The sequence below is a fragment of the Dama dama genome, chromosome 19 (genome assembly GCF_033118175.1).
Source record: "Dama dama isolate Ldn47 chromosome 19, ASM3311817v1, whole genome shotgun sequence".
Lineage (NCBI taxonomy): Eukaryota > Metazoa > Chordata > Mammalia > Artiodactyla > Cervidae > Dama > Dama dama.
This window is the reverse complement of record NC_083699.1, coordinates 24853617-24880333: the sequence shown is the minus strand read 5'-3', so window position 1 is coordinate 24880333 and position 26717 is coordinate 24853617. Positions and strand designations below refer to the sequence as shown.

Sequence of the window (26717 nt, the reverse complement as noted above, 5' to 3'; positions counted from 1 at the left end):
ATCTGGGACAAATAACGTCCAGGCACACTGTGACTTCTTTTGTTTATATACACTGACTAAATATGTCTTGGTGGTAAATGAACTTAAGATTTATTTCCCAAGGCCTCCAAACAATATTCTACACCCCTGAAGCACCTCCCTGCCTCCAGTGCTCTTTCCAAGGCTACGCGTAAGTGATTTTTAACAGAACACATGATTTTGAAACATATAATTAACATCTTGAGGAGAGTCAAAGTCCAAGCAGCCCTTCATCAATCTGAAACAAAGAAGATGAGGAACTCACTAGCAAAGGGGTGTGGTCTCACAGCACAAATGCTGCGTGACACCTAATTTTGTATTCCCCCTGAGAACAAGAATGAGCAGAGGTGAGACACTTCAGATATGCTCATAGAGTGATTTCTTTTTGAAGGATAAACTTAAATGATTTTTTTTTTTGAATTCTGGCATTACTTAAGAGACATAATTATAAATTCAGAAATGAAAAAAAAAAACAGTCTAATAGGTTCAAGTCTTATAATAAGTTTTTAGATTTCTTAAGACACAAAAACTGTGCCTCAGGGGTGACGTCATTTTTGAATGGAAAAGAAAGGCAGGGTTTGGGAGGAAAAGAAGGCAGACAAAGGCCCTCTCCTTGTGCCCAGGCTTGACAAGCCCCTGCCTCTTCTCTCTGGTCACCACCATCTCTCAGGGGGTGCTGATCCCAGAGGAAACTGCTCCCCTATGGCTAACCTCGGGGAAAGAACCATTCCCTAGGGGAAAGAAAGGAAGCTACTCTGACAACCTGGGCCTGAAATGACTTCTTCCTCCAAACTCCATGGGTGCCTCCAGGCTTCAGACACAGCCACTCCAGCCTGGTTTGCAACTCTGAGACGCTCCAGAGCCAGATTCACTGCCATCTTTCAGAGGTGATGTGAAGAAAATTTAAGGTAATAGCAGGAATACTCTTCTTCCCAAGCTTTACAACTTACTACTATACAAAACCCAGTCCCATGTCTCTCCTGACTGTTTACCTGAACAAAACAACGGGGATACACCTAGTCCAAGCAATACCACCATTCCTGGTAGGACATAGGGGGCTCAAATCCCAGTCCTGTGATTTGCCAGGTGCAAAGTACGTAACCTTTCTCATCTGTGGTTCTGTCTGTAAAAATGATCACCACCTTACAAGGTGTATGTTCACTGGAAGAAATAATATATAAAAGTGCTTAGCACATCATAAGCCTCAAATAGTCACTATTCATTCCCTCTACCACACAGAGAACAAAAAAATGAATATATCAAATGGAAGTCTCTTGGGGAGTTTTCTGGCAGGCCAGTGGTTGGGATTCAGCAATTTCACTGCCATGGCCCGGGTTCAACCAGGCTGAGAAACTAAGATCCCCAAGCCATACAGCACAGCAACCCCACCACCAAAAAAAGTCATTCTTTCCAATAATTTAACAAATAACTACGCAACTAAAAATTGGGCATAAAGTTGAGACAAAAACCTTCTGGTGATCAGCAAGTTTAAAAAGTAATATTTAAGTTTGAAGTAAATGCCAAAAATTTGTAGTCAGACCCCTGGCATTCTTTCAATGCCAAAAAAAGTCTGACCTTTAATATATCTTTTACATTGTTAAGACACATCTCTGGAATGTTACAAAACATGTTAGCCCACATTTCCCCCATGTTCTTAAAATAATGGTTGGAAAATGAGCCACTGCCTCCCTGCAAAGCAAAAGCCTACACCTAGTATGCTGCTTCTCTTCAAGTCTCCCTAATGGAGGCTCCTCAAAGTCCCAAGGCAGCTCGAAGCAGCATGGTATAGATGGGCAGGTGATAAAAAGTGGGAAGATTCTCAGTGCCTGACCCTGAGTAAACCACTTTAAAAATAAGAAAACAGAAAGTCTGAGAAGTAAACACCCATAGATGTGAATACCCATCTATTAAAGGATGATGCCGTCCATTACTCAATTCCACTCTCAGTTGATTCCCTGGTCTTTAAAACATATATTATTCACTGAGTATATATTAAGCCTGAGGTCTAATTTCTCAATGCAAACATTTTATGAAAAAATATGGATGCCATTCCTTTGTAATTCATATTATATTCACATTTTACACTACATTTATTTTCTGTCATGACTAAAGTTGCAAAATAAATGATAAAGAAACAGCCATTCTATAAGGATGCTTTTTATTTAGCCTTTTTGCCAAGGTGATGAGAATTAGGATGAATTTTACAATAGATGCACTCTGTCAATGCAAAACACATCAGAAAAGATAAATGAGCTGGATGACTCTGGCTAACTTAGCTACTAAACAACATCACTAACAAAAGCATGTGCGTCAGAGTTTTCCCCATGAACTAGAATGACAACTCGATATTCCAATATACGTGAAGACCAAAGAAACTTCTATCCAAGAACATGCTTCAGTGCGAATTTTTCTATCTACTTAGAAAACACAAGAACATTTTAACAACTCCTAAAAATTAGAAGTCGTGAAGCACAACCGGATAACAAGTCCATTTCTCTACACATCTAAGGTTTAGCTCAGAAGGATTCATTTCCACTTTTTTACAAACACAGCTGGTCCTTGAAAAACGCAGAGCTTAGGGGCACCAACCCTCCATGAAGTCAAAAATCTGTCTGAAACTTCTAGTCAGCCCTCTGCGTTCGCAGATCCTAGGTATCCTCAGTTGTACATCTGCAGACTTAACCAATGGTGGACGGTATAGTTCTATAATACTACTGTAAAACATAAATAAGTGTAAAGTGGATCTGTGAGGTTCAAATCTGTTATTCAAGGGTCAACCTGCCCTCTCAAAACGAAACCAAATAGCTCCTACTTTCTGCTCTCTCCACTTAACTAGTTCCCTTGTTACTTGCAAAGCAAGAACCCTTGGCAAAGTAATTTTCTAAATGTAGATGTCCAAATGCACACCTCCGATACTGCAAGGGGCAAGGAATGGGCTAAAAAGAATGGATCCAGGTCAAAGTATTCTAGTTAATGGTTGTGCTAAGCACACACTGCACATAAAACAGATATCCTCTCAGCACTGCTCTATCTCATGGTCGCCTACTAAAGAAAAAGGCCCAGGGCCGAGAGGCAATTCCAGTGTAGGCATGAACACTAAAGTGGCACTGAACTGTTTCCTCTGGAGGCCCACCATAGTTCAGCTTCAATTTACTATAACACTAGAGCTGGCTGGAAAATTACTAAGGTGGGTACCCAGTTCTGGTCAATCCCAATTTAAATGTAATCTGAAGGCAGCAAAGCCCCCAAATTACCTAGATACAATACTAGGATGCTTCAGCAATGGGTTCCTTGGAAGGCTGTTTACTTTTTGCACCTGCTTTTGAAATCTAGAGATTACTGTTGCTAATTTATGCAGCTTGCTCACTATTGTCCTATTTGGAAATGTAATGTAGATAATCGCTATACAGTCATATTTTTAAGTCAATCATTTGAACCAAAAAAGATGAGTCTGCCAACATAAAAATGATTATGTGCAAACATATGCCTTAACACATTCTGGAAGAGAACAGTCCCATCTTTTTTTTCTTCTGTGTGTGTATACATATATATATAATTTTTACCATACTCTAAGATGGCTCAGATGGTAAAGCATCTGCCTACAGTGCGGGAGACCTGGGTTCAATCCTTGGGTTGGGAAGATCTCCTGGAGAGGGGAATGGCAACCCACTCCGGTATTCTTGCCCACCCCCCACCAAAAAAAGGGGCTCCAAGAAATATTTGGGGCTTCCCTGGTGACTCAGATAGTAAAGCGTCTGCCTGCAATGCAGGAGACCCGGGTTCCATCCCTGAGTCAGGAAGATCCCCTGGAGAAGGAAATGGCAACCCACTCCAGTACTCTTGCCTGGAAAATTCCATGGACAGAGAAGCCTGGTAGGCTATAGTCCATGGGGTTGCAAAGAGTCGGACACGATTGAGCAACTTCACTTCAATTCAAGATATATCAATGGCTATCATATCACATCCAACATGACAAATATGCATTTAAAAAAAACAGAAATTTGAGGTTAGAAGTCTATCAAATGCAGTTTTATTCAAAGAGAAAGTCAATATAGAAATGATTTAAATAAAAATGCCTCATCTAGGTAACACCAGGGAAATTTTACATTCAAAAAAGTCTATTTTAATAAGTACCTAAGGAAAATGCAATTCTGGAGAAACTGTAAAAAATATTGTAAACACAAGTGTTTGCACATCTATCCCTTTGAACGCTGACACCCTGCATCTGTGTTTAATGCCCTCTAACCAGTTTGTGAACAGTAAAACCAAGGCACCTGGTCGTTTCTTCTGTCCTTCCAACACTTTGATGAGTGTTGATTGAATATGGCGCTGACCGGGGACTCGAATACTCTTCACCGAGAAGCAGAGGCCAAATAAAAGAACACATGGGTCCAAAGTCGTAAGGCCTATAACTGAAATCCTTCTACAGAGCTACATGAGCCAGAGTCCATACTACTTCATTTTACAAGTTATATAAGGAAAGTAGAAAACTAAGAGACTTAAAATCACTTCATCAGTATGATACAATGAGTGTGCCTGAAAAGTCTTAAATAGTTTTCCTTGTAAAAGCCGGTATGTGTGAGCACAAGAAATAATTACAAAGCTAAAAAAAAAAAAAAAAAAAAAAAAGTAAACAATTCCCAGGTTGCAAGTTCAGCTGACCACAGAGCCCAGGCAAGTTTGGGAATTGAGTTAAGCGGACAAAGCGGGCCTGAGGACAGTACTCCCCACCCAAAGTGGGCGGCTGTGACTTTGTGTCTGTCAACTGTTGCCACATGGGATGACCAGCCCAGTCACCAGATCTCCTGGGTTTTTTAAAAGACAGAAAGATCCAGAGTTTTGTGTAAATCTTCCCATTTTTAAAGATTGGCACCTAATTATTTATTTATCATAAAGCTTTTATTTTCTTTTTTAATGCCTGTATGAAAAATATAATAGGTAGCCAGTTTTTAAGCCCTGGTTCAGATGAGTTAAATTTGTTCAGTTTGTTAATCCTTCATTCATTCTGAAGGACTTACTGAATGCTACCTTACTGAATGCTACCTCAGACGCCAGGTACAGCATGACCAGGAGACAACCCCTGCTCCTCTGGAGTTTAGAGTGCAACCAGACAGTCACACACTGCAATAAGTTGAAAACAATCATAATGTTAAAACCACCACAGAGTTTTAAATTGCTGTTATTTTGCAGTGCAACCTTGCCACGCCAGTGTTTTACCTTAATCCTCTCCTTTTTGAAGGCAGCTCTATTTCTACCATTTGAAGGATACTGACTATATCTTGTATCTTATTATTATTGCCTTTGGCTAATTAAATTCTGAAGTGTCTCTCAACCCAGACAGCTCAGAGCTGTCATAATTATATATCATATGTCATAATTATTGTGAGTGCCACATATAACACCCTCCTCTGCAAGGCATCAACATTTTCCTTTATGAGACAGAGATTATACATAGGCTATGCCTTTTCGGAAGGCTTTGTAGTGAATGGAATTGGCAAACCTAAGGCAGAGAGGATTGTAAAATCAGACCACAGACCTGGAAAACTCAGACTTCTTTTCTTTTTTTTTTTTTTTTTACAGTTCGGAGGAAGTCCTCAGAAACGTGGGCAGCTTCCTGCACTGCTAGAAAGCACTTTGGTTAAGGTTGCTCATGGTCCTCACCTCCACAGAGTTGGAAATTGTGAGGGACAGAATCAAGAAGCCAGGAGTGGATCACCAGACTGGATGCACAGAGGACACACAGATTCTCTAGAAAGAATACTGGATGAGCAAAGTTTCCAGAAAAGAGATTCTAGAATGCATAGATACAGTTTGCCGGGGGCATCACTAATATTAGTTCTCCACTGATTATGCTATCCCTACAGAGTATTCACATTTCACACCACAGAAACTGATTACATGATTATGCAAAGCTTGACTAACTTCCAGCATGATATCGCAGTTCAGGCTCAGCCTCCCCACAGACACTCTTCCTTGCCTGGTGTGTTTTTCTGCTTGCCTCTCCCCTTCCCCACCCCCTCCCTGGATGCTCCCAAGACACTGATACATTCTGCAACCCAAGCACTTCTCCCCTGGTCTCAGTTCAGTTCAGTTCAGTCGCTCAGTCATGTCCACCTCTTTGCGACCCCATGAATCGCAGCACGCCAGGCCTCCCTGTCCATCACCAACTCCCGGAGTTCACTCAAACTCATGCCCATCGCGTTGGTGATGCCATCCAGCCATCTCATCCTCTGTCGTCCCCTTCTCCTCCTGCCCCCAATCCCTCCCAGCATCAGGGTCTTTTCCAATGAGTCAACTCTTTGCATGAGGGGGCCAAAGTATTGGAGTTTCTGCTTCAGCATCAGTCCTTCCAATGAACACCCAGGACTGATCTCCTCTAGGATGGACTTGTTGGATCTCCTTGCAGTCCAAGGGACTCTCAAGAGTCTTCTCCAACACTACAGTTCAAAAGCATCAATTTTTCAGCACTCAGCTTTCTTCACAGTCCAACTCTCACATCGACACATGTCTCCCCTGGTCTACACATGTGTAAATACAGCCTTTTTCTTTTTTTTTTTTTTCTTTTTGTAAACCACATTTTGCTCCCCAATTAGACTGCTCATTCCTTTAGGGCAAAAACAGTGTCTTATTCAGCTTTGTGTCACCAACACCTAATACAGTCCTGCAGAGAAGACAACGATAGATGCTTATGCAGATGAACAAATCTGTTATTCAGTCACTCCTTAATTCAGTCATAAATCTTACCCTCTCACTCCTCCTTTCCACCCCAAATCTCAAAGAAGAGAGGCTGACAATCTTGACACGAGAGGCCTTGTAACTGTGAGTAGTAAAGAGAATTTGAATGGCAGTTTGCAATAATAATTTTCTTTAAACATATGCACAAGTTACATGTTCCTCTTAGGTGGTGACGCTGAAGAGTCTGATCCAAAACTGCGTTTCCCCATGTTGGGTTTCCCAAGCCCAACATTTGACCAGTCTAACTTTTTCTACCTGCCAGCTCAAGCCCCTGTCTCTAAATAGGGGGGTATCATAAAATGAGACGTTATCTAATATTATTCAGCAATAATATTTTAATTGCAGTCCCATTCTCACTTGAATATCCTTTTCCTGGGCAAGGCTCCCAAAAGCCATTTATTCGTTTTTCTACACCATACTGACGGTGATCCTCTTTCTGCGTCCCCCTGACATGGTGGTCGTCTATATGTTTGAAGAGTAAACCTGTGTGGTGAGAGGATCTGAACTACTGATTGCAAGAAGGAAGCTGTCAGGGGAAATGTTCTTAAGAAGCTATCAACCTGAACCAACAAGGTCACTGGACTAGTAGGAGAAGTACATTTGATGTAGAAGACATGCTGATGACGAGTACCATCTGAACATGGAACATTTTAACATATTCAATGTGCTGTCTGGAAATGTGTACTCAAAAGAATGTGCTGGGAAAACTCTGGCTGCGTATGCTGTCTGGGGGAAACAAAGGTTTTCAAAAAGTAGAAACCAAAGGGGGAAAAACCTCACTCCCAATGAAATGACCTGCTAAATGCTGATCAACCAAAACGGGCAAAAGTCAAGTCCATCGGACAGGTCTGAGGTAACTGTAACCTCCTGTCTTCCAGGGAATGTTTATTAACAGGATATCCCAGAAAAACAGTTTTCTGTTTATATTTAAGGAGATCTACTACCTGAAAAAGAGGCTTGAAAAAGAATGCTCATTAGCTGTTAATATTCAGGAAGCTAAAAAGGAAAAAAAAAAAGCAAAACATAAGAAATAAAAATGACAAAACATGCTCTAGGTGCTCTGTGTGTTGAATTCTTAGTTAGGACAAGGAGACATCTAACTCTATCCCCACCCCACTGACCTAGTAATACGTACATGAGAAGTGTCACTAAGAATATATACAAAGTGGCTTGCCACCATCATGGAGGTCTGTCAGCGTCACAGATTAAATAAGCAAATCAGTCAATTCTATGTGAACACTCTGTTCTCAACCTAACAGTTTCTTTATTTACCTGGCAGCTGCTGTAATTCTTCTTAAGAGATAATTAAAATATTAAACCAACAAAACAAGTTGGAAATTGGGCTGATGTTTATTCTTTCATGCTCAAAACAAGCTGTAACTTCTTAAAATCTCCAAAATGTGCTAAAAGTTCATAACAAAGATAGTTAATACACTGTTAGGTTCTAAAACGTAATGTATGAAATGCAATATTTTGACTACTGAAGGACAGTCACTGTAATTTATACAGACACACACAAAAACTCAGGTGGAAACCTGAGCTTAACAACTCAAGAATAATATGTGGTTAGGCATATTAAGGGAAGTAAACTTTATTTAGCTACACTGATCTATTTAGAGGTAGAAGAAATTACAGTGAGAGAAGAGGAACCAAACATGAGGAAGCGCAGTTTCGGATCAGACTCTTCAGCATCACCGTCTATGAGGAAAACGTAACTTGTGCAAACGTTTAAAGAAAATTATTACTGCAAACTGCAATCCACATTTTCTCTACTACTCACAGTTACAAGGCCTCTCGTGTCAAGATTGTCAGCCTCTCTTCTTTGAGATTTGGTGTGGAAAGGAGGAGTGAGAGGGTAAGATTACAGTGAGGGCAAGCAGAAAATAGAAATTTTTTTAAATTCACAAAACAATAGTTAAGCTGTTCAAAAAAAAATTTTTTTTAATTTTAAATAAGCTGCTCAATTTTATTTCTAGGTGTATGTATGTGAGAAACAAAAACACACATCCACACAAAAATTTGTACACATACATTCACAGAAGTATTATTCATAATAACCACAAAAAAAATGGAAACAATCCAAACGTCCATCAAATGATGAACACTAGAGTATTATCAGGCAATAAAAATGCTAGAAAGTACAGGTATACCTCATTTTAGTGCACTTTTTTGCTTTGTTGAGCTTCACAGATAATTGTTTTTTATAAATTGAAGGTTTAACATGGCAGCTCTGTGTGGAGTAAGTCTATCGGTGCCATTTTTCCAAAAGTATTTGCCCACTTCAGGGTCTATGTCACATTCTGGTAATTCTTACAATATTTCAAACTTATTCACTATGGTGATCTGCAATCAAGACCTTTGATGTTACTGTATTACAAAAAGATTACGACTCACTGAAGGCTCAGATGGTTAGCATTTTTTAGCAACAAAATATTTTTAAGGTATGTACCTTTTTTTATACATGCACAGTTAAAAGTCTACACAGTATAGTGTAAACAGAATGTTTACATGCACCAAGAAACCAAAAAATTCATATGACTCGCTTTATTGCAACACTGGCTTTATTGCAGTTGTTGGAACGGAAACTCACAATATCTCCAAGATAGTCTATAGTGATACACGCTACAACATGGCCAAGCCTCAAAAACATTATGCTAATGAGAGAAGCCAGACATAAAAGATCACATATTGTATCATTTCATTTATATGAAACGTCTAGAGTGGGCAAATTACCTACAGAGACAGAAAGTAGATGAGTGCTTGCCTAGGAATAAGGGAGAGAAGGGAATGCACAGCAACTGCTACAGGGTTTCCTTCTAGGGTGATGAAAATGTTCTGAGATTAATGGTAGTCATGGTTGCACAATTCAGTGAACATAATCAATTTCATTGACTGTATATATTAAATTAGTGAATTATGGCATGTGGATTATAATTCCCTGGGGGCTCAGATGGTAAAGAATCTGCCTGCAATGCAGGAGACCTGGGTTCTATCCCTAGGTTGGGAAGATCCCCTAAAGAAGGAAACGGCTACCCACTCCAATATTCTTGCCTGGAGAACTCCATGGACAGAAGAGCCTGGTGGGGTTGCAAAGAATTGGACATGACTGAGCGACTTTCACTTCACTTCACATGGCATATGGATTATTATCTCAGTAGAGCTTTTAAGTAAGTTCTTTCTACCCACCTTGTATATTTGTTACTGTTATTCTTGCTCATTTCTTTAGTTGATGATATACTTTAAATCTTCATTCATAATAAGGCTGGCTTTTCATTTTAAGAAAAGAATCATCCTTTTCCTGCTACTTACACAAAATGACAGACCTAGGTTTCAACCTTAACATGACTTCTGATAATGAAAATTAACAGTGTTTCTTAGTTAGAGCCAGAACAGAGCAGAGAATCTTGCCAAGAACTCATCTTAATTAAATCCAGAAACCAACAGGACAGAAATCAGGAGGAGGGGGGCTGAGGGGACTGAAGAGCTTTCTCATAACCGTGGTGTTTCTTTTGCATATATAGAAATGTTTAGAATGTCCTCTGCACAGCTGCAAAGTATTAAGAACATTGTAAACACATACAAGGTAAGCTTCACTAGATACACTCCTAACAGAAATGGAGAGGGAGAACCCGTGGCCAGCGGGCAGCTCTTTAGGACGATATAGAGTGAGAACTGGCTCCAGCGTCTCTCACCCCACGGGTCTGACGGGACAGTATCTGCAAGGTCTGTCTCTAAAGTCAGCCTGGTGCCTCCACATGGTCCTTGTTAAAAAGTATTGGCCTCAAGGGACAACACAGTTAAAGTCTCAGGAAATACTACACAGACTTTTCCCTCTGGTGTGTCCCCTGCGTCCTGATCCTTTCATACAAACCCATCCGAGCATCGTACCGCATATCCAAGCAGCAAACACCAGCAGGCGCCCCAGGCAAGAACTCAAATCTCTGGCAGTTTCTGACTCTTGGATCCTCACTTTTGGTCCCTGTTCTTTTCGGTGATCCCCTCGCTCTCCCTCTCCCCTACCTCCTCTCTGGTATTCCTCCATCATTTTTGGTTTTGCTTGTTCCTTGGATCTGCCTTCCCCTTGCGCCTTAGCCCAGGTTCCACACACAGGCCTTAAGGACTACCACAGTTAACTCTGACACAACTAAATGTTAGGACCCAAAGGAAAGAGTGAAGGCTTGAGGGAATGAGGAACACATAGAATGGGGGCCCTGGGGACAGAAAGAGGCAAAAAAGAGGCACACAGGCCACTGTCTCGGCTGAGCCAGTGACAGAGACGCAACAGCAAGGCATGATAAACCTCAGGCTGTTCCTGTTGAGAGGAATATTTCAAACACAGTCCGCCCAGTTAACAGCTGTTCCCCATTAAGGGAAATTTAGGGGTAATATCAGTCAACAGCTTGGCCCACATACCCTAAATGCCTAAATGTCAATGCTTCTAGCACAATCAGACATATTTGCAAATTAGAAAGACAAACATTTCCTTCCAATGAGATTTGTTTACAGTAAGTGTACCCTGGTCTGACAAAGCTTGATGTTTGTGACTGTGTATAAAACAGATTAACAAGTTTTCCCATTTCTTCACTTTATAGAAAGCTTCTCAGGTGAAATCAAAACATGATCTTATTAACATATTATTACACAGTTGCTACTTAAGAGATGAGGTGGATATATGGAGTAGAGAATACAACAAGGCCTTCCAACGAAGTCTAGCCTTTTTAGTCTTTGGTCATTTCTGGAAGCAAAGTTTACTTCTGAAGGGAAAACTGGAAAATTCTAAGGGTTCTGTATGCTGGCTTATAAACTACAAACCACTACTCTATACAAGATGAATTACAGAAACAAGGGAGAAATCATCAAAACACAAAAATGGTGCACAGCTACACAGATGGGTGGTCTCAGGTCTCCCAGGTACATACACAAAATGGCATCGAGACACCTCAGAGACTGGAGTTGCTTCTCAAGTTTAGTCACTTTGAATACCTTGGCCCACCTCCCCCTATTTTTGGGGGGCAGATCTTAGTGGGATCTTAGTTCCCCAACCACTGATTGAACCAGCGCCCCTAGCAGTAGAAGCGCCGGGTCTTAACCATGAACCACCAGGGAAGTCCCAACTAGCCCTTTTTTTAATCATTTTAATTAGTGCAAAGAAAGGAAACCATACACCACATGCACCTCGAAACTATTCAAGGCATTTTGAGACCTTCCCATGAGTGGCTGGAGCAGAGCAGTGGGAGGATGAGGGAGAGAGGCAAGCACGAGTCACAGGAGGCTGACCAGCTGCAGGACTGCACTCAGATTTTATCTCGGGTGAGCAGGACAGCTCTGAGCAGGGCAGTGACACAGTACATTTTTACAGTTTTAGCAGATAGATGTGTGGCAGATGTCTTCTGGTAGGGCAAAAGTAAAAGCAGCAAGACCAGTTGAGAAGAACTGTCCTACCCCTGGAGAGCAATGTTGGGTCAGAGTCTAGAACAGTCACAGAAATGAAGCAGATGTGGCAAAATATGGTTTCAGCAATGTTCCTGAGATAAGGCCAACAGGACTCGCTGATAGACGAGAATATAGAGATGAGAAGCAACAAGTGGAGACTCTGGAGATGAAGAACGACGGAGGCAAGGAAGCAGAGGCTCTATTTAGAGAAGAACTGTTGGAGCAGGGATATGAGATATAACTGGGGGCGGGTGGAGGGAGGGATGTGGAGTCAAGGAGCGGGGTTTGTTTTTGTTAGGTAGGCCAGAGGGATAGCTATTTGTGTGTTTAAGACAAAAGATATAACAGTAGATTGGTGGAAATGAGAAAAGAGAGAGAATCAGGAGTCAGGAAAGGAGGTATGTCCATCAGTGGCAAGACAGGAAGAAATTTATTCAACTGACAAACATTTATTAGACATTCTTTGCTCTTAAGAAGTTCACCATCTAGTGCAGGGGAAAGTAATATATATAAATTATTAAACAGCAAAGCAAGACCCATCAGAGGTATATACAAAGTATTAATGTACTATGCTGGATAGAGTGTTAACGTACTATGACAGACGAGGTGGGGGGGAGCGGCAGACAGCAGCGTACTGACATCAAATGGCCAATTAACTTATCTGAATTATTAATATATTTTGCATAAATATTTTCCAAGCAATCGTTCCCAATTCTACTTTCAATAAAACAAAGACTCCTACTTTTATGCTTCTAAAGAACTATACAAATATAAAAAGTGGCATTTATTTAGTACCAGACTGATGGAACCAGTTTTAGAAGTCAATTAAAAAATTCAGGAGTGGAACAAGATGGCGGAGGAGTAAGACAAGGAGATGAGGGAGATCACCAGCCTCTCCACAAATACATCAAAAACTCATCAAGTAAAAAAAAAAAAAGAAAGAAAGAAAAACTCATCAAGATATGGAACCACTCCTACAAAGCAACCTCTAGGTGACAGCAAAAGATCCCAGGCCTCCAGGGGCACAGGCTAAACTCCCTGGAATGAGGTAGGACAAAGATAAAGACACAAAAAGGGAAGAGACAACACAGAACTTCTGGAGGGGGGCTTGTGCCCTGAGGGAGGGAAGGAATGGTGAAGGAGGAAGAGTTTCCGTGCACTGGGAAGCTCCCTCTCAGGCAGGACCAGGGGATGCCAAAGGGGAGAGCCTGCAAAGCCGGGACCTAGAAGGCAGAATACAGAGAAAGCGCACTTCCCAGCCCATAAGCAGCTCACAGACCTTGGCCCTGATCAGATGGTGAACTTGGGGAGCTGAGAAAAAATATTAGTGATGTTATCAGAGACAATATCTGTCCCTAATAATTTTTGAAGTTTTACTTACCATTTAAATTTTTTCCCAAGTGCTACAGGAATGAGCTCAGGAATAACTTTTCTACTCTGCAATGTTAAGTAGCTAGTGACAAAGAAAGGAGTTTTACAGAAAACAAGGACTATCATTTTCACAGCAGCAGACTTGCTGCCCTGGAGCCAAGACTTGGAAGGACTGCTCCAGGAGCCAGAGTGGGTTCACACACACCTGTGTGTCTTGTCGGGGTCAGTCACCTCCTGCATGAGATCAAATCCTGGCTCGACCTCTGGGCATCCTGCTCAGGCCGTCCTGCTCTGGCCAATCAGGAAAAATCAGTCAAGCACAATACACGACATGAGTAAACACGACTTTATTCCAAAAACTTGTACATATTTTCAAAATGATTCATTTCAAAAGTCACTTGTTTTTGATGCTTCAAGAATACCAGCTAGATTAGGTAAAGTTTGCTGTTCTCAAAAACTACAACTTCTGGTATTTTAAAAAATCATATAGTGATTCTACAATGGACACGACCTCTAGAGAATGACAACGGTTCAAGATCAGAGATCTTTGAGTCTCAAAACAAAACAATTTCTGGGCTAATGTTTCCCACTTGGACAACTTAAATCCTCTCTTACTGCACCTACCTGCTGAGCCGCATCTCCATTCACCAAGTGAGGCATCATGGCAACCTCTCCATTCAGCAATGGTGGCAGTTCCAGAGGGATCTGGTCGGTCATCATCATTGTGACGTACATTCATGGAGAATTTCCCTCAACTGGCTTCCTGCAAGAAAATCACCATTTGTAAAAAGAACTCAAGACTGCAAAAATTCACCTGTAACAAGTCAGCTATTTAAGTGCACCATCATGAGGTCAGCTGAAACTCAAATTCTTCCACTTGGTGCTGGATTTAGAAGGGGTAAAGCAAAACCCAGGGTGGCTTCCCAGGTAGCTCAATTGTTAAAGAATCCGCCCGCCATGAGGAGACCTAGGTTCAATCCCTGGGTTGGGAAGATCCCCTAGAGAAGGGAATGGCAACCCACTCCAAAATTCTTGCCTGGAGAATTCCATGGACAGAGGAGCCTGGTGGGCTACACAGTTCATGGGGCTGCAAAGTCAGACATGACTGAACAACTAAGCACAGATAGCAAAACCCAAGAAAAACAGCTTGAAATGGGAGACCATAGACCTGAGTCTCTAAGCAGTCAAGTAAACACAACCTCCAGTTCCTCAGCCTTGTTATTTAGAAATTTATGAATAATATTAAGTCCCCTAAACCTGGAGATCTTCCTCAGAATAAAATGAGATAATTTGAGAAGATAGAAGTGTCAAATGAACATTTATCATGCTATCTCTAAGGTAATTACAGAAAAATGAAGCCAAAGAGAATGATTTCTAAGAAGTTTTTCTCTTATTAGGATCAAAATACTGTTCATAAGCAGTTACTCCAAGCAAAGGTTAACTATCTACACTGCAGTTGTTGCAATTTCTGACCTTGCTATTAACTCAGTAATTAATCAAGTTCTAATTCTCTCTCTCCCATCATCTCCTTGAACTGGATTTATCCTGTTGCCTATTTACAGCTTTATTACTTGTGCCTATCTTGAACTTTCCTGTACCTAATAGTACCTACAGTACCTTGTACAGAATAAGACTTAAACGCACATTTCATGGTTTCCACAGAATAAATGATTTTCATGTAGGAATTCAAAACAAAACAAAGCCCACTTTCATTCCATAATGGTACCTGCCACTACTATCTAGCTTTGCAGAAAACAGCAGGAACACAATAAATTTCTATTTAAGATTATATGTATTCTTTAAGAAGTATTTACCCATCCTTCTTCACTTATGTCTAATATTTTTGCCACAAAAAGTTTAATAGCATTGACAAAGGAGAATAAACAAATACACACACGCATACACTATTTTAAATCAATTCAGAAATAAACTGCCATATAGTCCATTTTATATTTTTTCTCATTTAGTTCTCAAAAAGTTCAAATTCAAGACTTTTGGGAAATGAATCCTTTAATACTCAATATCCAAATCAGGCAAAATAGCAGGTCAAGTCCTTTAATGTCTATCTCTAAATTGTCTCAAGTGTGACAGAAATATTTCTTAAAATCTCCATTCTGAACATTAAATATATTTCCCTCCCCTCAAGCCCACCCAAAAGAAACTCCTTCCCTGGAAGTATCAAATGATGCATACAAGCCACCCAAGAGATTATAAATTTTTTATTTTAAATAGGTAAAATTTTACACTATTCATTATAACCCCATTTGGAAAAACTAATTATTTTAAGTACCAAACAACAAAGTCATGTCCCAACTAGGGAAGCACATTCTATAATAACAAGTCTTATAATTCAGTGTTAACAGTACCATCATGCTGTTTTATGAGGCAATTACTCAGTTCCTAAGCAAATAAAAGTACAAAACTCAAAACCCAATAGTTTATCCTAATGTAAGAAACAGAACTTTTTCACAGTAAAATTAACCAAGATAACTTCTACTGACACCATGAAGCCATCAACTGCTTGATTTTGAGTAGTACTACTAACAGAGTACTAATATCCATTTCAATTTTATTTCAAATATACTTAACCCTACGCGTGCACAAGGAGACGAATGATTACTTTTCCTCAAACTGATATTACACAGGCCTATTTCTTAAGCGTGGTGTTTTATCTAATGATTCTTCAACACTGGAGGCTGAATAAACAGGGCAGTAATTTACACGAGGGGTCTGAGGATAAAGCATCTGTACATAAAGAAGCACTCCACACTCACCCCCACCTTTCCCTCACTCCTTCCCAAGGAAGAGTCCCAAAGCACTTGCTCGTGATGGAGACCGTGGCTCTGTCCTCTGTCCTCCCCTCTGCTAAAGCAGTGAGCACCAATGCCTTCTCCCACAAGGGACAGTCCTGATCAGCTCACAGACAAGCACAAGGACGGAACCTATTCTCTCTTCATTCAGTGAACACAGGCACTGGTAGAAGGACATAACTGTGATCTAGTGAAAAAAAATTCAGGCATTCCTAACCACCCATCCCTAAGGCCAAAGAACGTCTCAACTCCAACATTAATACCTAACACTGACAATTCCAATTTTAGACACCTTCTGGTTGGCGTCATGATAAAACAATAGAATTTGCTATCATCAAAATACAGCAATCCATCCCCACAGGCTGGCGCTCTTAATTAAGCACAGGTCTCAGGTCAAAGTTGGGGAGTTAAAACTCCAGGTTCTGCGACTGTGGGATAAAAGGATAGATCACTCCCCTAGTTCCATGAAAGTCTTATAAATGTAAGATGAGAGAAGGTGGGAACCCACACAGAGTTGAAAAAAATCCCAGAGAAACAAAGTCCGCTGGCACAGAGAAATAATTGTATTTGCTTTTAAAAATCATATAGGCAACTTTGGGCAATGCAACTATTCCATACAAAAAAAAAAAAAAAGATGCCCGAGTCCTATATTTCTTTCCTACTAGATGACAGATTATCCGCCTCACAGATGTGCAGTGGTTGTTGCAAATTACTGAGAGGGGAAGATGGGAAACTATGCATAAAAAAGTCAACTATATATACAATCAACTCCTTAGACAGCATACAGTGGGAACTTATAAACGCCATGCACTCCTAGTGCCCCGACTCAACCAGCCAACAACCATATCTTTAATCATGGAGAAAAAGGGTAGAATGAATAAAGTGAACTCTGCCATAGAGTCTCACTTCTCATAACTAAAACTGTTAATCCTCTTTACCCCAGGACACCAACTTGCTAAAAATCCAACGCCTATTTTTTAGTCCCCAAGAGGTCCACCAAAGGCAAACCAGGTTTTCTCCTGCCTACAATACAAGGTTTCTAGATCTGGATGGGGTGGTTCACACAGTCAACAATGTTTAAATACCCCTTTCTACACTCCATGCACATACAGAAGATATGTTCATTTGCCTGGAATTCAAGGGACATACAAAAAAAGTAATAAATTATCTCTAGGCAAGAAAATGCCCAGCTATTTAACAAGGCAACTGCCTGGCAACCGGTCCTTAAATCATCATGGAACAGAAACCATTTAGTGCCATGGACTGTGGAAAGGACAAGAGAAAAGGCAGGAAGAAGAATTATAAAAGAATGAAAACCATAGATGCAAACATAAGACTTAGGGTACAAAGCAATACTGTACTATGGTTATTACCTAGTTTTGGTTATTTCCTAGGGATGGAGATGGGTTGGGAGGAAGTAATGACTTTCCCAAATACAAAGTCAAATGTTCAGTCTGCAAACTGGGAAAACCACTCGGCCCTAACCATTGACAGTTACAGAAGGTTAAGTCAGACCAAGAGACTGGGGAAGGCTTGCCAGGCATCAATGATTAAATGGTGACCGCTCCCCCAAAAAGTGAGTCTCCTCTGTTTTGGCTGGTAATCCAAACAAAACTACACATGTACTCAATTTAAACAGGTGTGCCTCAGTCCCACTGCTTTGAGTAGACCTGGAGAATGTGACATGCCTAAGAAAGATGACCGAACTTTTTAAATGGAATTTTTAAAATGAAGCAATGAATGTGGAAGGCTTACTATCCACAGAGTTAACTTCAAGGACCAAAAACTTTATTTGCCATGATTGTGGATGGAAATTATACATTTTCTAACTTCATTATAGAGCAGGCTGGTCCATAACTTTATTTTTTCCTAGGGACGTAGGGTCACTGTTTACAATACTGTGTTCAGTCACAACGTGATGTAGTAGGGAGTTCCTAGGCTTTCTGACCTTACCTACTCAGAGAAATTTTCCCCAACTTTGAGTTCTTATGCTTAAATTCTACGTTTTTTCCTCTCTTCCTCATTAGGCTGTACCTCAAACCACACCTCCTCAACTCTGAGAATCATACTCAATTTGCTATCTTAATCTTCCTTGGGCTGGGAAGCCAGGTTGTTGGTTCCGTACACAGAGGCGTGGTCTCCGGGGTCTCAGAAGCTCCGCTCTGTGCCCTGCGTCCTGATGCCTGGATAACTGAGCTGGAACTGCTTTCTGTGTCAGTCAGAAAGTCTCATGAGAAATCATCCCAACAAAACCCTCATTATCCTGGTCTGGGTTCCTTCTCCCCTAGACAGATGTGTATCTGAGTAGGCCAAAGTGAACTCAGAACGCATGCATTTTACTCAAGGCTCTCCCACATCCACACTGTCCTCGCATACAACCGAGTTTTCGCAATAAATTCATTCTTAGATTTTCCAGGCAAGAATACTGGAGCGGGTTGCCATTTCCTTCTCCAGGAGATCCTCGCAACCCAGGGATTGAACCCGGGTCTCCCTCATTGCAGGCAGACGCTTTACCGTCTGAGCCACCAGGGAAGTCCCTTTTACAAATAAAGAATCAATAAATGTGCTACAAGACTAATCAGAATAAACCAATGGAAAACAGATGACATCTACTACAATGTTTTTTTTCTAATTCTCTGAATATTTTTTTTTTCACACACAGAGTTCCAAGGTTTCACTCCTATTCTTTTTAATTCTTACTTAGCCATGCTTCCAGTTGAAAGAATTCAGTGACAACCACAGGCCAGCACAACCTCTCCCCTAACCACACATCCTAACAGAAAACCACAAGTGCTTCATGCCTGGCCAGTTCTGTTCTTTTGATTGACAGGGAAGGGATGCCACGTGAGCTCTTGTGGTTGACTTCCCTCTCTCCTGAAAGTAAGTCGTGTGCTACCTTCCTTACCTGCAGGGAGGCCCAGAACCAAAGAAGTAAGCTTAATGGCAAGGGTGGGGGCTGGGCAGGCTGAAAAACAGATCCTCATTGTTAGTAAGACATTTAGTGCTGTCCAAATATGACCCTAAAGCTTTTACAAAACACCTTATTTTAAAATAATATTACAATGGGTCTTCAGTTTTTACAGTACCCTAGGCACTGGGTTATTACTTTTTCCTTTTCTTTTGCTTCCCTCACTCTAAGTCTAAAAAGGTTTTCCATGGTGTTTTGGCCCCACACTATGCTAAGAAACATACGGCCAATTTCATAAAAAAAAGAAAAACCTGATTCTCAGGAGAGAACCACAGATCCATTTCCAAAGGCCAGAGAAAGCAGTTGTATACTAGGAAGAATTTCTAACTTGAAAAAAATAAAAGCCTTCATCACTGCTGGGAGAGTTTTAAGTCTGGGTCTGGCCTTCAAATGAGTAACAAAATGTCCTGCACCTCACTCCATGGGCCAATGACCCAAATTTCCTTACATTAATTCAAGATGTGAGTGAGCAGTACAGTACACAAATTAGTTGCAGATGACAAGAGGAAAAGAACCCCAAGAGCACCAAAAGGAACAAAACATAACCATCAGTGCCAAATGATTTGACCCCGCAGGGTGAAAGGAGATGGACGCCCCGAGTTAAATCTCAGGCCAGTGCCAAGGTGCAGGCTCCCAGGCTCACTTTAGCTACACCTTCATGTGACTTTTGACCTATTCTAAACCATCCCAGGGAAGTGCAGAAAACGTAAAAGCAGAACGAGAACCAATAAGAAGAATGCATCGTGTCAATCATACCTCAATTTTTACTTAAAAAAAAAAAAAAAAAAGCACATCATCGGTTTTAACTTTTTGCTTCTATCTGCAATTCAAATGCACTTGCAGAAGTAAAAGGGGTTTCTTGATGAATGGGAAATGGATGGATAGAAATCAATTAAGACCTATAAAGCAATTAGGCAAATAATCTAATAAAGAAAACCATCTTCAGAATTCATACCATGTACAGTGCTAAGTTGCTCAGTTCATGTCCAACTCTTCGAGATCCCAAGGACTGTAGCCCACCAGGCTCCTCTGTCCATGGGGATTCTCCAGGCAAGAATACTGGAGTGGGTTGCCATGCCCTTCTCCAGGGGATCTTTCCAACCCAGGGATCAAACCCAGGTCTCTCGTAGTGCAGGCAGATCTTTACCGTTGAATCACCAGGGAAGCCCACGAAAACTGTCGTGGGTAGCCTATCCATTCTCCAGGGGAGCTTTCCAACCCAGGAATCCAACTGGGGTCTCCTGAATTGCAGGAGGGTTCTTTACCAGCTGAACTATGAGAGAAGCCCTCAGAATTCATACCACTAAAAGTTAACCATGATTCCATAAAGCTTGAATATTTTCTAATAAAATATACATTAACCAATTACCTTCACAAAATCTAAGCAACATGAAAACATCTTGCTTGCTGCTTGCCTGTTCTGCAGCCTGAGAAGAATATGTTCATGGGCACATTAGTAAAATCATAGCTTGATTCATACTTAAACAAAAGTTCCTTCTCTGCTAAAAATACTTAGTGACTTCTAACAGTAAAAATCTACTCTGGACCATGTGTCAGAAAATTGTCACAAACACACAAGGGAAATGTTCTAGCCATTTTTCTTAAGTAGTAATAAGGAAAAGAAAAATTTTTTTCCTGATTCAACACAGCAAGGAGTCAAAATTAGTAGTCAAAATGACGATATGATAAACTTATTGAATCACAAAAAAAAAAGAAGTGGGGCTTTGTTTTGCTGTGTTGTGTTTGAGGCAGATGGGCATGAGAGGTTACTATGAAATTACTGTATCTCTTTTAAAACAATATAATTATTAGATAGCTAATGTTTTATGAGAGATTACAAGTTTCTTAATGGCTCCCAAAGTAAAACCTAAGCCTAATAAAATTTAACTTATTACAACAAACATTTGTGCAGCTGATTCACACTTGTATATGCCATGACTATGGTAAAGAAAGAAAAATCTTAAAAAGTCAAAATTTGACAGAGAATCACACTGCCCAGAAAAAAGAAAGAAAAACTGCTTTCCTGAACTTTCTTCTCATACAGGTGGCCACTGTATACATGCCTTCAGTCACAAGGACTGACAGCTTCCTAGAGTGTCATCCTCTTATTAGCCAGATTTAGGAAAACAAAGAGGGAGAGATGAGGAAGGGAAAGAGTTATAGAAAGAAAAAGAGAAGAAAGTGTTTTTTAAAAGTTAGTTATACACATTCTTACAAGTAACAGGGTATCAAAGTATCATCGCTATTTTCATCAGAGAAACCTCTTACTTTCTGCTCCATTCCGCTTTTGAAAGATAAACCCCCGACTGATACTTCAAGACCTAGAAATTCTCAAAACGGTTCTAGCCTTCTGAGCAAAATGAGAAACAGCTTTCTGATAACAACTATAGAAACACCAACAATAGCATCAATAGAAAAAAAAAAATAAGGAAAATAGAAGCACTATGCCACCTCCTTTACCTCTGAAATTGAGAAAAATCTGCTCATCCATCAAGACACATCAGCCTGTTTTTACCATGTTCCTGCCACTGTGCAAGCAGGACTTTTCTCTCCCTCCTGGTAACAACCAGAGCATGGCCGTGGCGTTGGCGCCGACTGTGGGATGAGCATGCGGCCACTTAGGAACCTGAGGCGGGGCACCGCCATTGGCCAGGAAAAGGCTGGAGGTGGTTTCAGAGCTCCTCTTTGAACTGTCCGTCCCGTACGCTGTGGGCAACCATGAGGAAAGGCAAACACTCTCCTGAAAATCAAATCAAACTGTGCCCTCAAAAAGGATATGAAGAGAAATTTAAAGATACTTCTTAGAATTTTTCACAGCCCCGCCACTAAAAACTGTTCAAAGGACCACCAGTAATGTTATAGGAACAATAAGAGCGCTAGAGCAGAGAGACCCCAAGACTGAGGACTGGAAAACCTGAGTTCTAATCTGAGGTTTACCAGTCATCAGCTTTAAATGTGGACAATTAATTCCTCCTTTTACCAAATGACAAGGTTATAGATTCACCTTCAAGGTTTCTTTTTGCTCTATTATCTTTCAAAACACCTCTGCCTACAGTGCTTACTTCATACAGATGAAATAAAAACTGAAAAAAGAGGTTTACTCAAACTCTAAAAACCTATTAGTTTCTCTTACTCATATGAATATAATCTGAGCCTTCTGGATAAGAGAGGAAGAACTTAAAGAAAATGTTGAAAAAAGAACGTACTGAGTAAATAGTGATAGCAATCACTGTGCTTGTATGCCAATGAAATCTAATTTTACAGCTGAGTTCTACACAGCTGTGAAGGAAAGACTCTTGCCATGGCTTGCCACTTGAATGAGAGAAGGAGTGGTGGTGACTGTTCATGCAGAAAAACTTCCTGAGACATGAGCAGTACCTGCAGGTATGCGCCCAGCTGGCTGGTTGAGGCACAAACAGTCTGGAATTTGTCTTCTTGTCTGATATGAGTTCATTAGTGAAGTTAAATCACAGTTGTCTGAAAAGGTTCCTAACCTTAAAAACATTCTTGCTTTTAGCATCCAACTATAAACACAGGAGAATTAAGTGGCAACATTTAAATCCACAGGAGAAATCCTGTGAAATTGAGTTTAGGTTAAAAACACCACCGCCACTGCAGCATGGATTAAAATAAATAATAATATGTGATTCAAACAACAAATAAAAAAAGAACTGTCCACTGTGCTCCAGAGGCTAAGGAGAGATGTCAAGTAGTCTAATGTACAGGCTCCACCTTCAAGAATCCATAGATGCTTTCTTAATTCTAATTTAGCACAGTCACGTCTGAACTCAAAACTACTATATAAGGAAGGCACTATTTCTGAGAAGAAGAAACAGTCTACATGTCTGAGGATCATATGTAAACATTATATGCATCAAGGCTATTTTTATAATTCTCCATGAATATACAGAGGTTGCCTGCTTCCACAGCCCCTCAATATACCCCAAATCTTTAATGAAACACAAAAAATTTTTTAAAAATTACATTATTATATATACACAATCTCTGGACCTCAGATCCACACCCACACATAAACAGCTCAGGTCTACAAATATTAACTAAAAGGGAAGGCCCAACTTCAAAAAAAAAAAAAAAAGTTTACCAACAAAAGGTCCATTTGTTTTGTTCATTGTTTTTAAACAGTGTTTAAAAAGGTCTGCAGATGTAATTAGACATTTTTATTAGAACACCTAGACTCGGGGTACACGCAGCACAATAAATCTCACATCCCAAGGATGACAGTCTAGCATCTACAAAAGAACATTCCAAAGCTATGAGCCCTTATTTTCACTCACATCCAAGCTAACTTTGTCACATACTTTATCCAAAGATGAGAATAACTGAAAATATTTCTTTGCAATGACTTGAAATTGTGTGTTTGTTTCTTTATATCTTTTTCTATAGGATGTTGGAAAAAAGTCTAGAAAACTATAATCCAAAAGTGGAAAAAAAAAAAAAAAAAAGTCACTCCTAAAGCCCCCTCCAGCTCTAGGTCTTCCTACCTCCACTCCAGTCAAGCTCTAAGGTAGGTGGGTGGGGGGCTGTGTGTGTTGGGGGGTGGGGAGGGGCGGCCGCAGGGTTATAGAAAGAGATGAGATCTAAACTCTGAAGACACTCAGCTCCTCAGCCAGCCCTCGGGCACTGAAGCTCCGCAGCAGGCTGACAGGTCCACTGCTCAGGGCCCTGGCTCAGGTGAGCCTGCAGAGGCCCTGAGTCTCAGTTCCTTCATCTGTAATACGGGTGCTTTAACACAACTTCTAGATGGGCTTCCCTGGTGGCTTAGCGGTAAATAATCTCCCTGCAATGCAGGAGACCTGGGTTCAATCCCTGGGTCCGGAGGATCCCCTGGAGGAGGGCAAGGCAACCCACTCCAGTGCTCCCGCCTGGAGAATCCCATGGACACAGCAGCCCAGAGGGTCGCACAGGGTTGGACGTGACTGGGCGACCAGACAGGAGCGGCAGCACATTCCCCTCTAATGAGATCCAAAATGTGCTTTATCATTCTGCTTTTAGAGATCGATTATGAATTAAATTCCCATTTTTAGAACCACTCGGGTACCTAACAGCCAGGTATAACACTTGTTTCTTTGGGAGGGAAGGGAAAATGTATTGCAAACACCAAACCGTTTCTGGGCAAGGCTGAGAGGAAGAGTCCCCAAAGCAAAGGCAGTCAGGGCCTGAAGCCCCCGTGCGCTAACCGTCCCCGAGCCTCACCGCAGTCAAGTGAGGGAGGCAGTACTCCCCTCCGAACAGATATTACTGTGACTAAGGTTGAGAGAGTTTCAATGATGTGCCGGAAGAGACTCAGACAGAAAGTGCTGGTAAGACGTCAACGCTCTCTGAGCGAGCTGACTGTAACATCTAGGAATCTGGCGACACAACATGGCAATGGAAGGGCTGATGCAAAACTCACAGGTTAGTGAATCTGAAAAATCAGACAAAACAAGCACACGGTACAAAATTCAAAAGGTAATTTTCAAAGACACCCAACCAAAGTACATTTCTCTCCTATCCAGACCCAGTTCCCTGTACACAAAGCCAGTAATGGACTTTTTGGTGTATCCTTACCAAGATGCAGATTTAATGATTTTTTAAAAACACTTTTTCAAGTAGCTTAAGGGAAGTTAAACAAATTCACTGTACTATCTGGTAATCCAGATGGTTAAAATTTAGGGAGAAAAAGGAACCAGCAGAAAAACAAACTAGAAAATACTGAAGTTAAACCCTCAGTGGTGATATTCAGAGAGACTATATTCAGAGAGATATTCAGAGAGTGGTGATATTCAGAGAGATGGGCCATAATGAAACACAAAAGCAAAATTACTTCACAAAGGAGGGCAGCTTAGCAAGTTATTGATAAGGAGACTGTTCAGAACAAGGTATTTGGCACAACGGGTTTCAAGATTCTATTATTTTCAATATCCCAAAAGAAGGACTCAGCTGAAGAAAATCTAAAATAACATCAAATCAAAGGACACGAACAAAGATAATCAACCATTCTTTTAACAAATATTTACTGAGTATCCACTGTGTGTTCCAGGGACTGTACTAGAATTTTAGGATTCTAGAAACAAACGCATGAGGTTTAAATAGCATTGCACTGAAATGTTATATTCGATAACCCAAATCCACATTGGACACTTCTGACAAAAGTCAACAGACCACCATGCTCTATGAAACCTTTCATCTGAGGTGAGCTTCAGTCTAAATCTGGTTTCCCAGCTGTGGCATCTTTACTAGTCTTAAGTGCGCCAGAAGATGAATTTGTCTCAAAACATGCCCCCTTCCTCAACCTTCATTGCTGATTAACCAGAAGAATACTAAATTTTTTTCTTTAATCAGCTCATGTAGAACCCAGTCATGCTTATTTATGCAACAACAAACTCAGTTTTGTCGAACTGATGTTATAAAACACTCATGACAAGGATGAGCTCTGAAGCTGTTACTTCAGTCTCGTAGAAGCATCACTGGTGTTTTACTCAGTTTATAATTAAATATGCATTTCAAATATTTCTAACACTTTATTACTAATTTTAGATGTTGGTTCCAATATTTCCTCCTCTCCTATGTGGGGGGAGACAGGGTGGTGGAGAAATAAACAAGAATAGTATACAATACACTGAAAATCAGTTTACAAACATGTTTTTTAAAACAAACTATTTCTTTAAGAGTCCACAACTGATGACGTCCTCATAGGCAGCTCTGTATTTCACCTGATGGGGCTAAACACACCACAAATACCAGGTGTTCTTAGAACTTACAAGGTACTGAAACAGAAAATTCACATGAAATGATGCTTATAAAGAAACAAATTAGCAGGTGCAAAGACACACTGTGCAAGGGAGTATCTATTTACTATTTCAGATTTTAGACCATTACAACAAAATTTTAACATGAATATGCACTTTACTAATTCAGACTAATATTTTTGAAAACTCCAAAACGTGGGATTTTTCAGAAAAAAAAATTTTTTTCTTTCTTTTAAGGGAAAAAGAAAAAAAAACTGCAAGGAGATTTGTTTTACTGGATGAAATGGCAATTGGTCTATACAAACTCACATGCAAATGAAGTGAATCTAAATGTTTGAAAGCATGGTACTTGCTTATATTCTAAGCAACCCCCCCGTGAATAATGATGACATCATTAATTACATTAATATAATTTGTTAAGAAAATGCAACGAGGCTGCATTTATTTATTTATTTATTCACTAAGGTTCTGCTTTGTGTAAAACACTCTTTTGTTTTGAAATCATTCAAACTTCAAATTTAAGCTGTCCACTAACAGGCTTTAAAACCTTTCCAGAAAAATAGTTTTAAATTTCAACTCTGCTACAAAATGCATGGTCTCCAATTCAATTTTTGTATTTCTCCTCATGCGAAA

General features: G+C 40.4%; 1 protein-coding gene across 3 annotated transcripts in view; it reads right to left on the bottom strand.

The window, feature by feature from the left end:
• FNDC3B (fibronectin type III domain containing 3B) overlaps positions 1-26717 on the bottom strand; it is a 354322-nt gene that overhangs the window by 264256 nt on the left and 63349 nt on the right. For all 3 annotated transcript variants that reach the window (XM_061168343.1, XM_061168345.1, XM_061168344.1), the window contains exon 2: positions 14182-14320. In XM_061168343.1, coding sequence (XP_061024326.1) covers positions 14182-14292 — 111 coding nt within the window. In that variant the 5' untranslated portion in view covers positions 14293-14320. The remainder of the gene's footprint in view (positions 1-14181; positions 14321-26717) is intronic.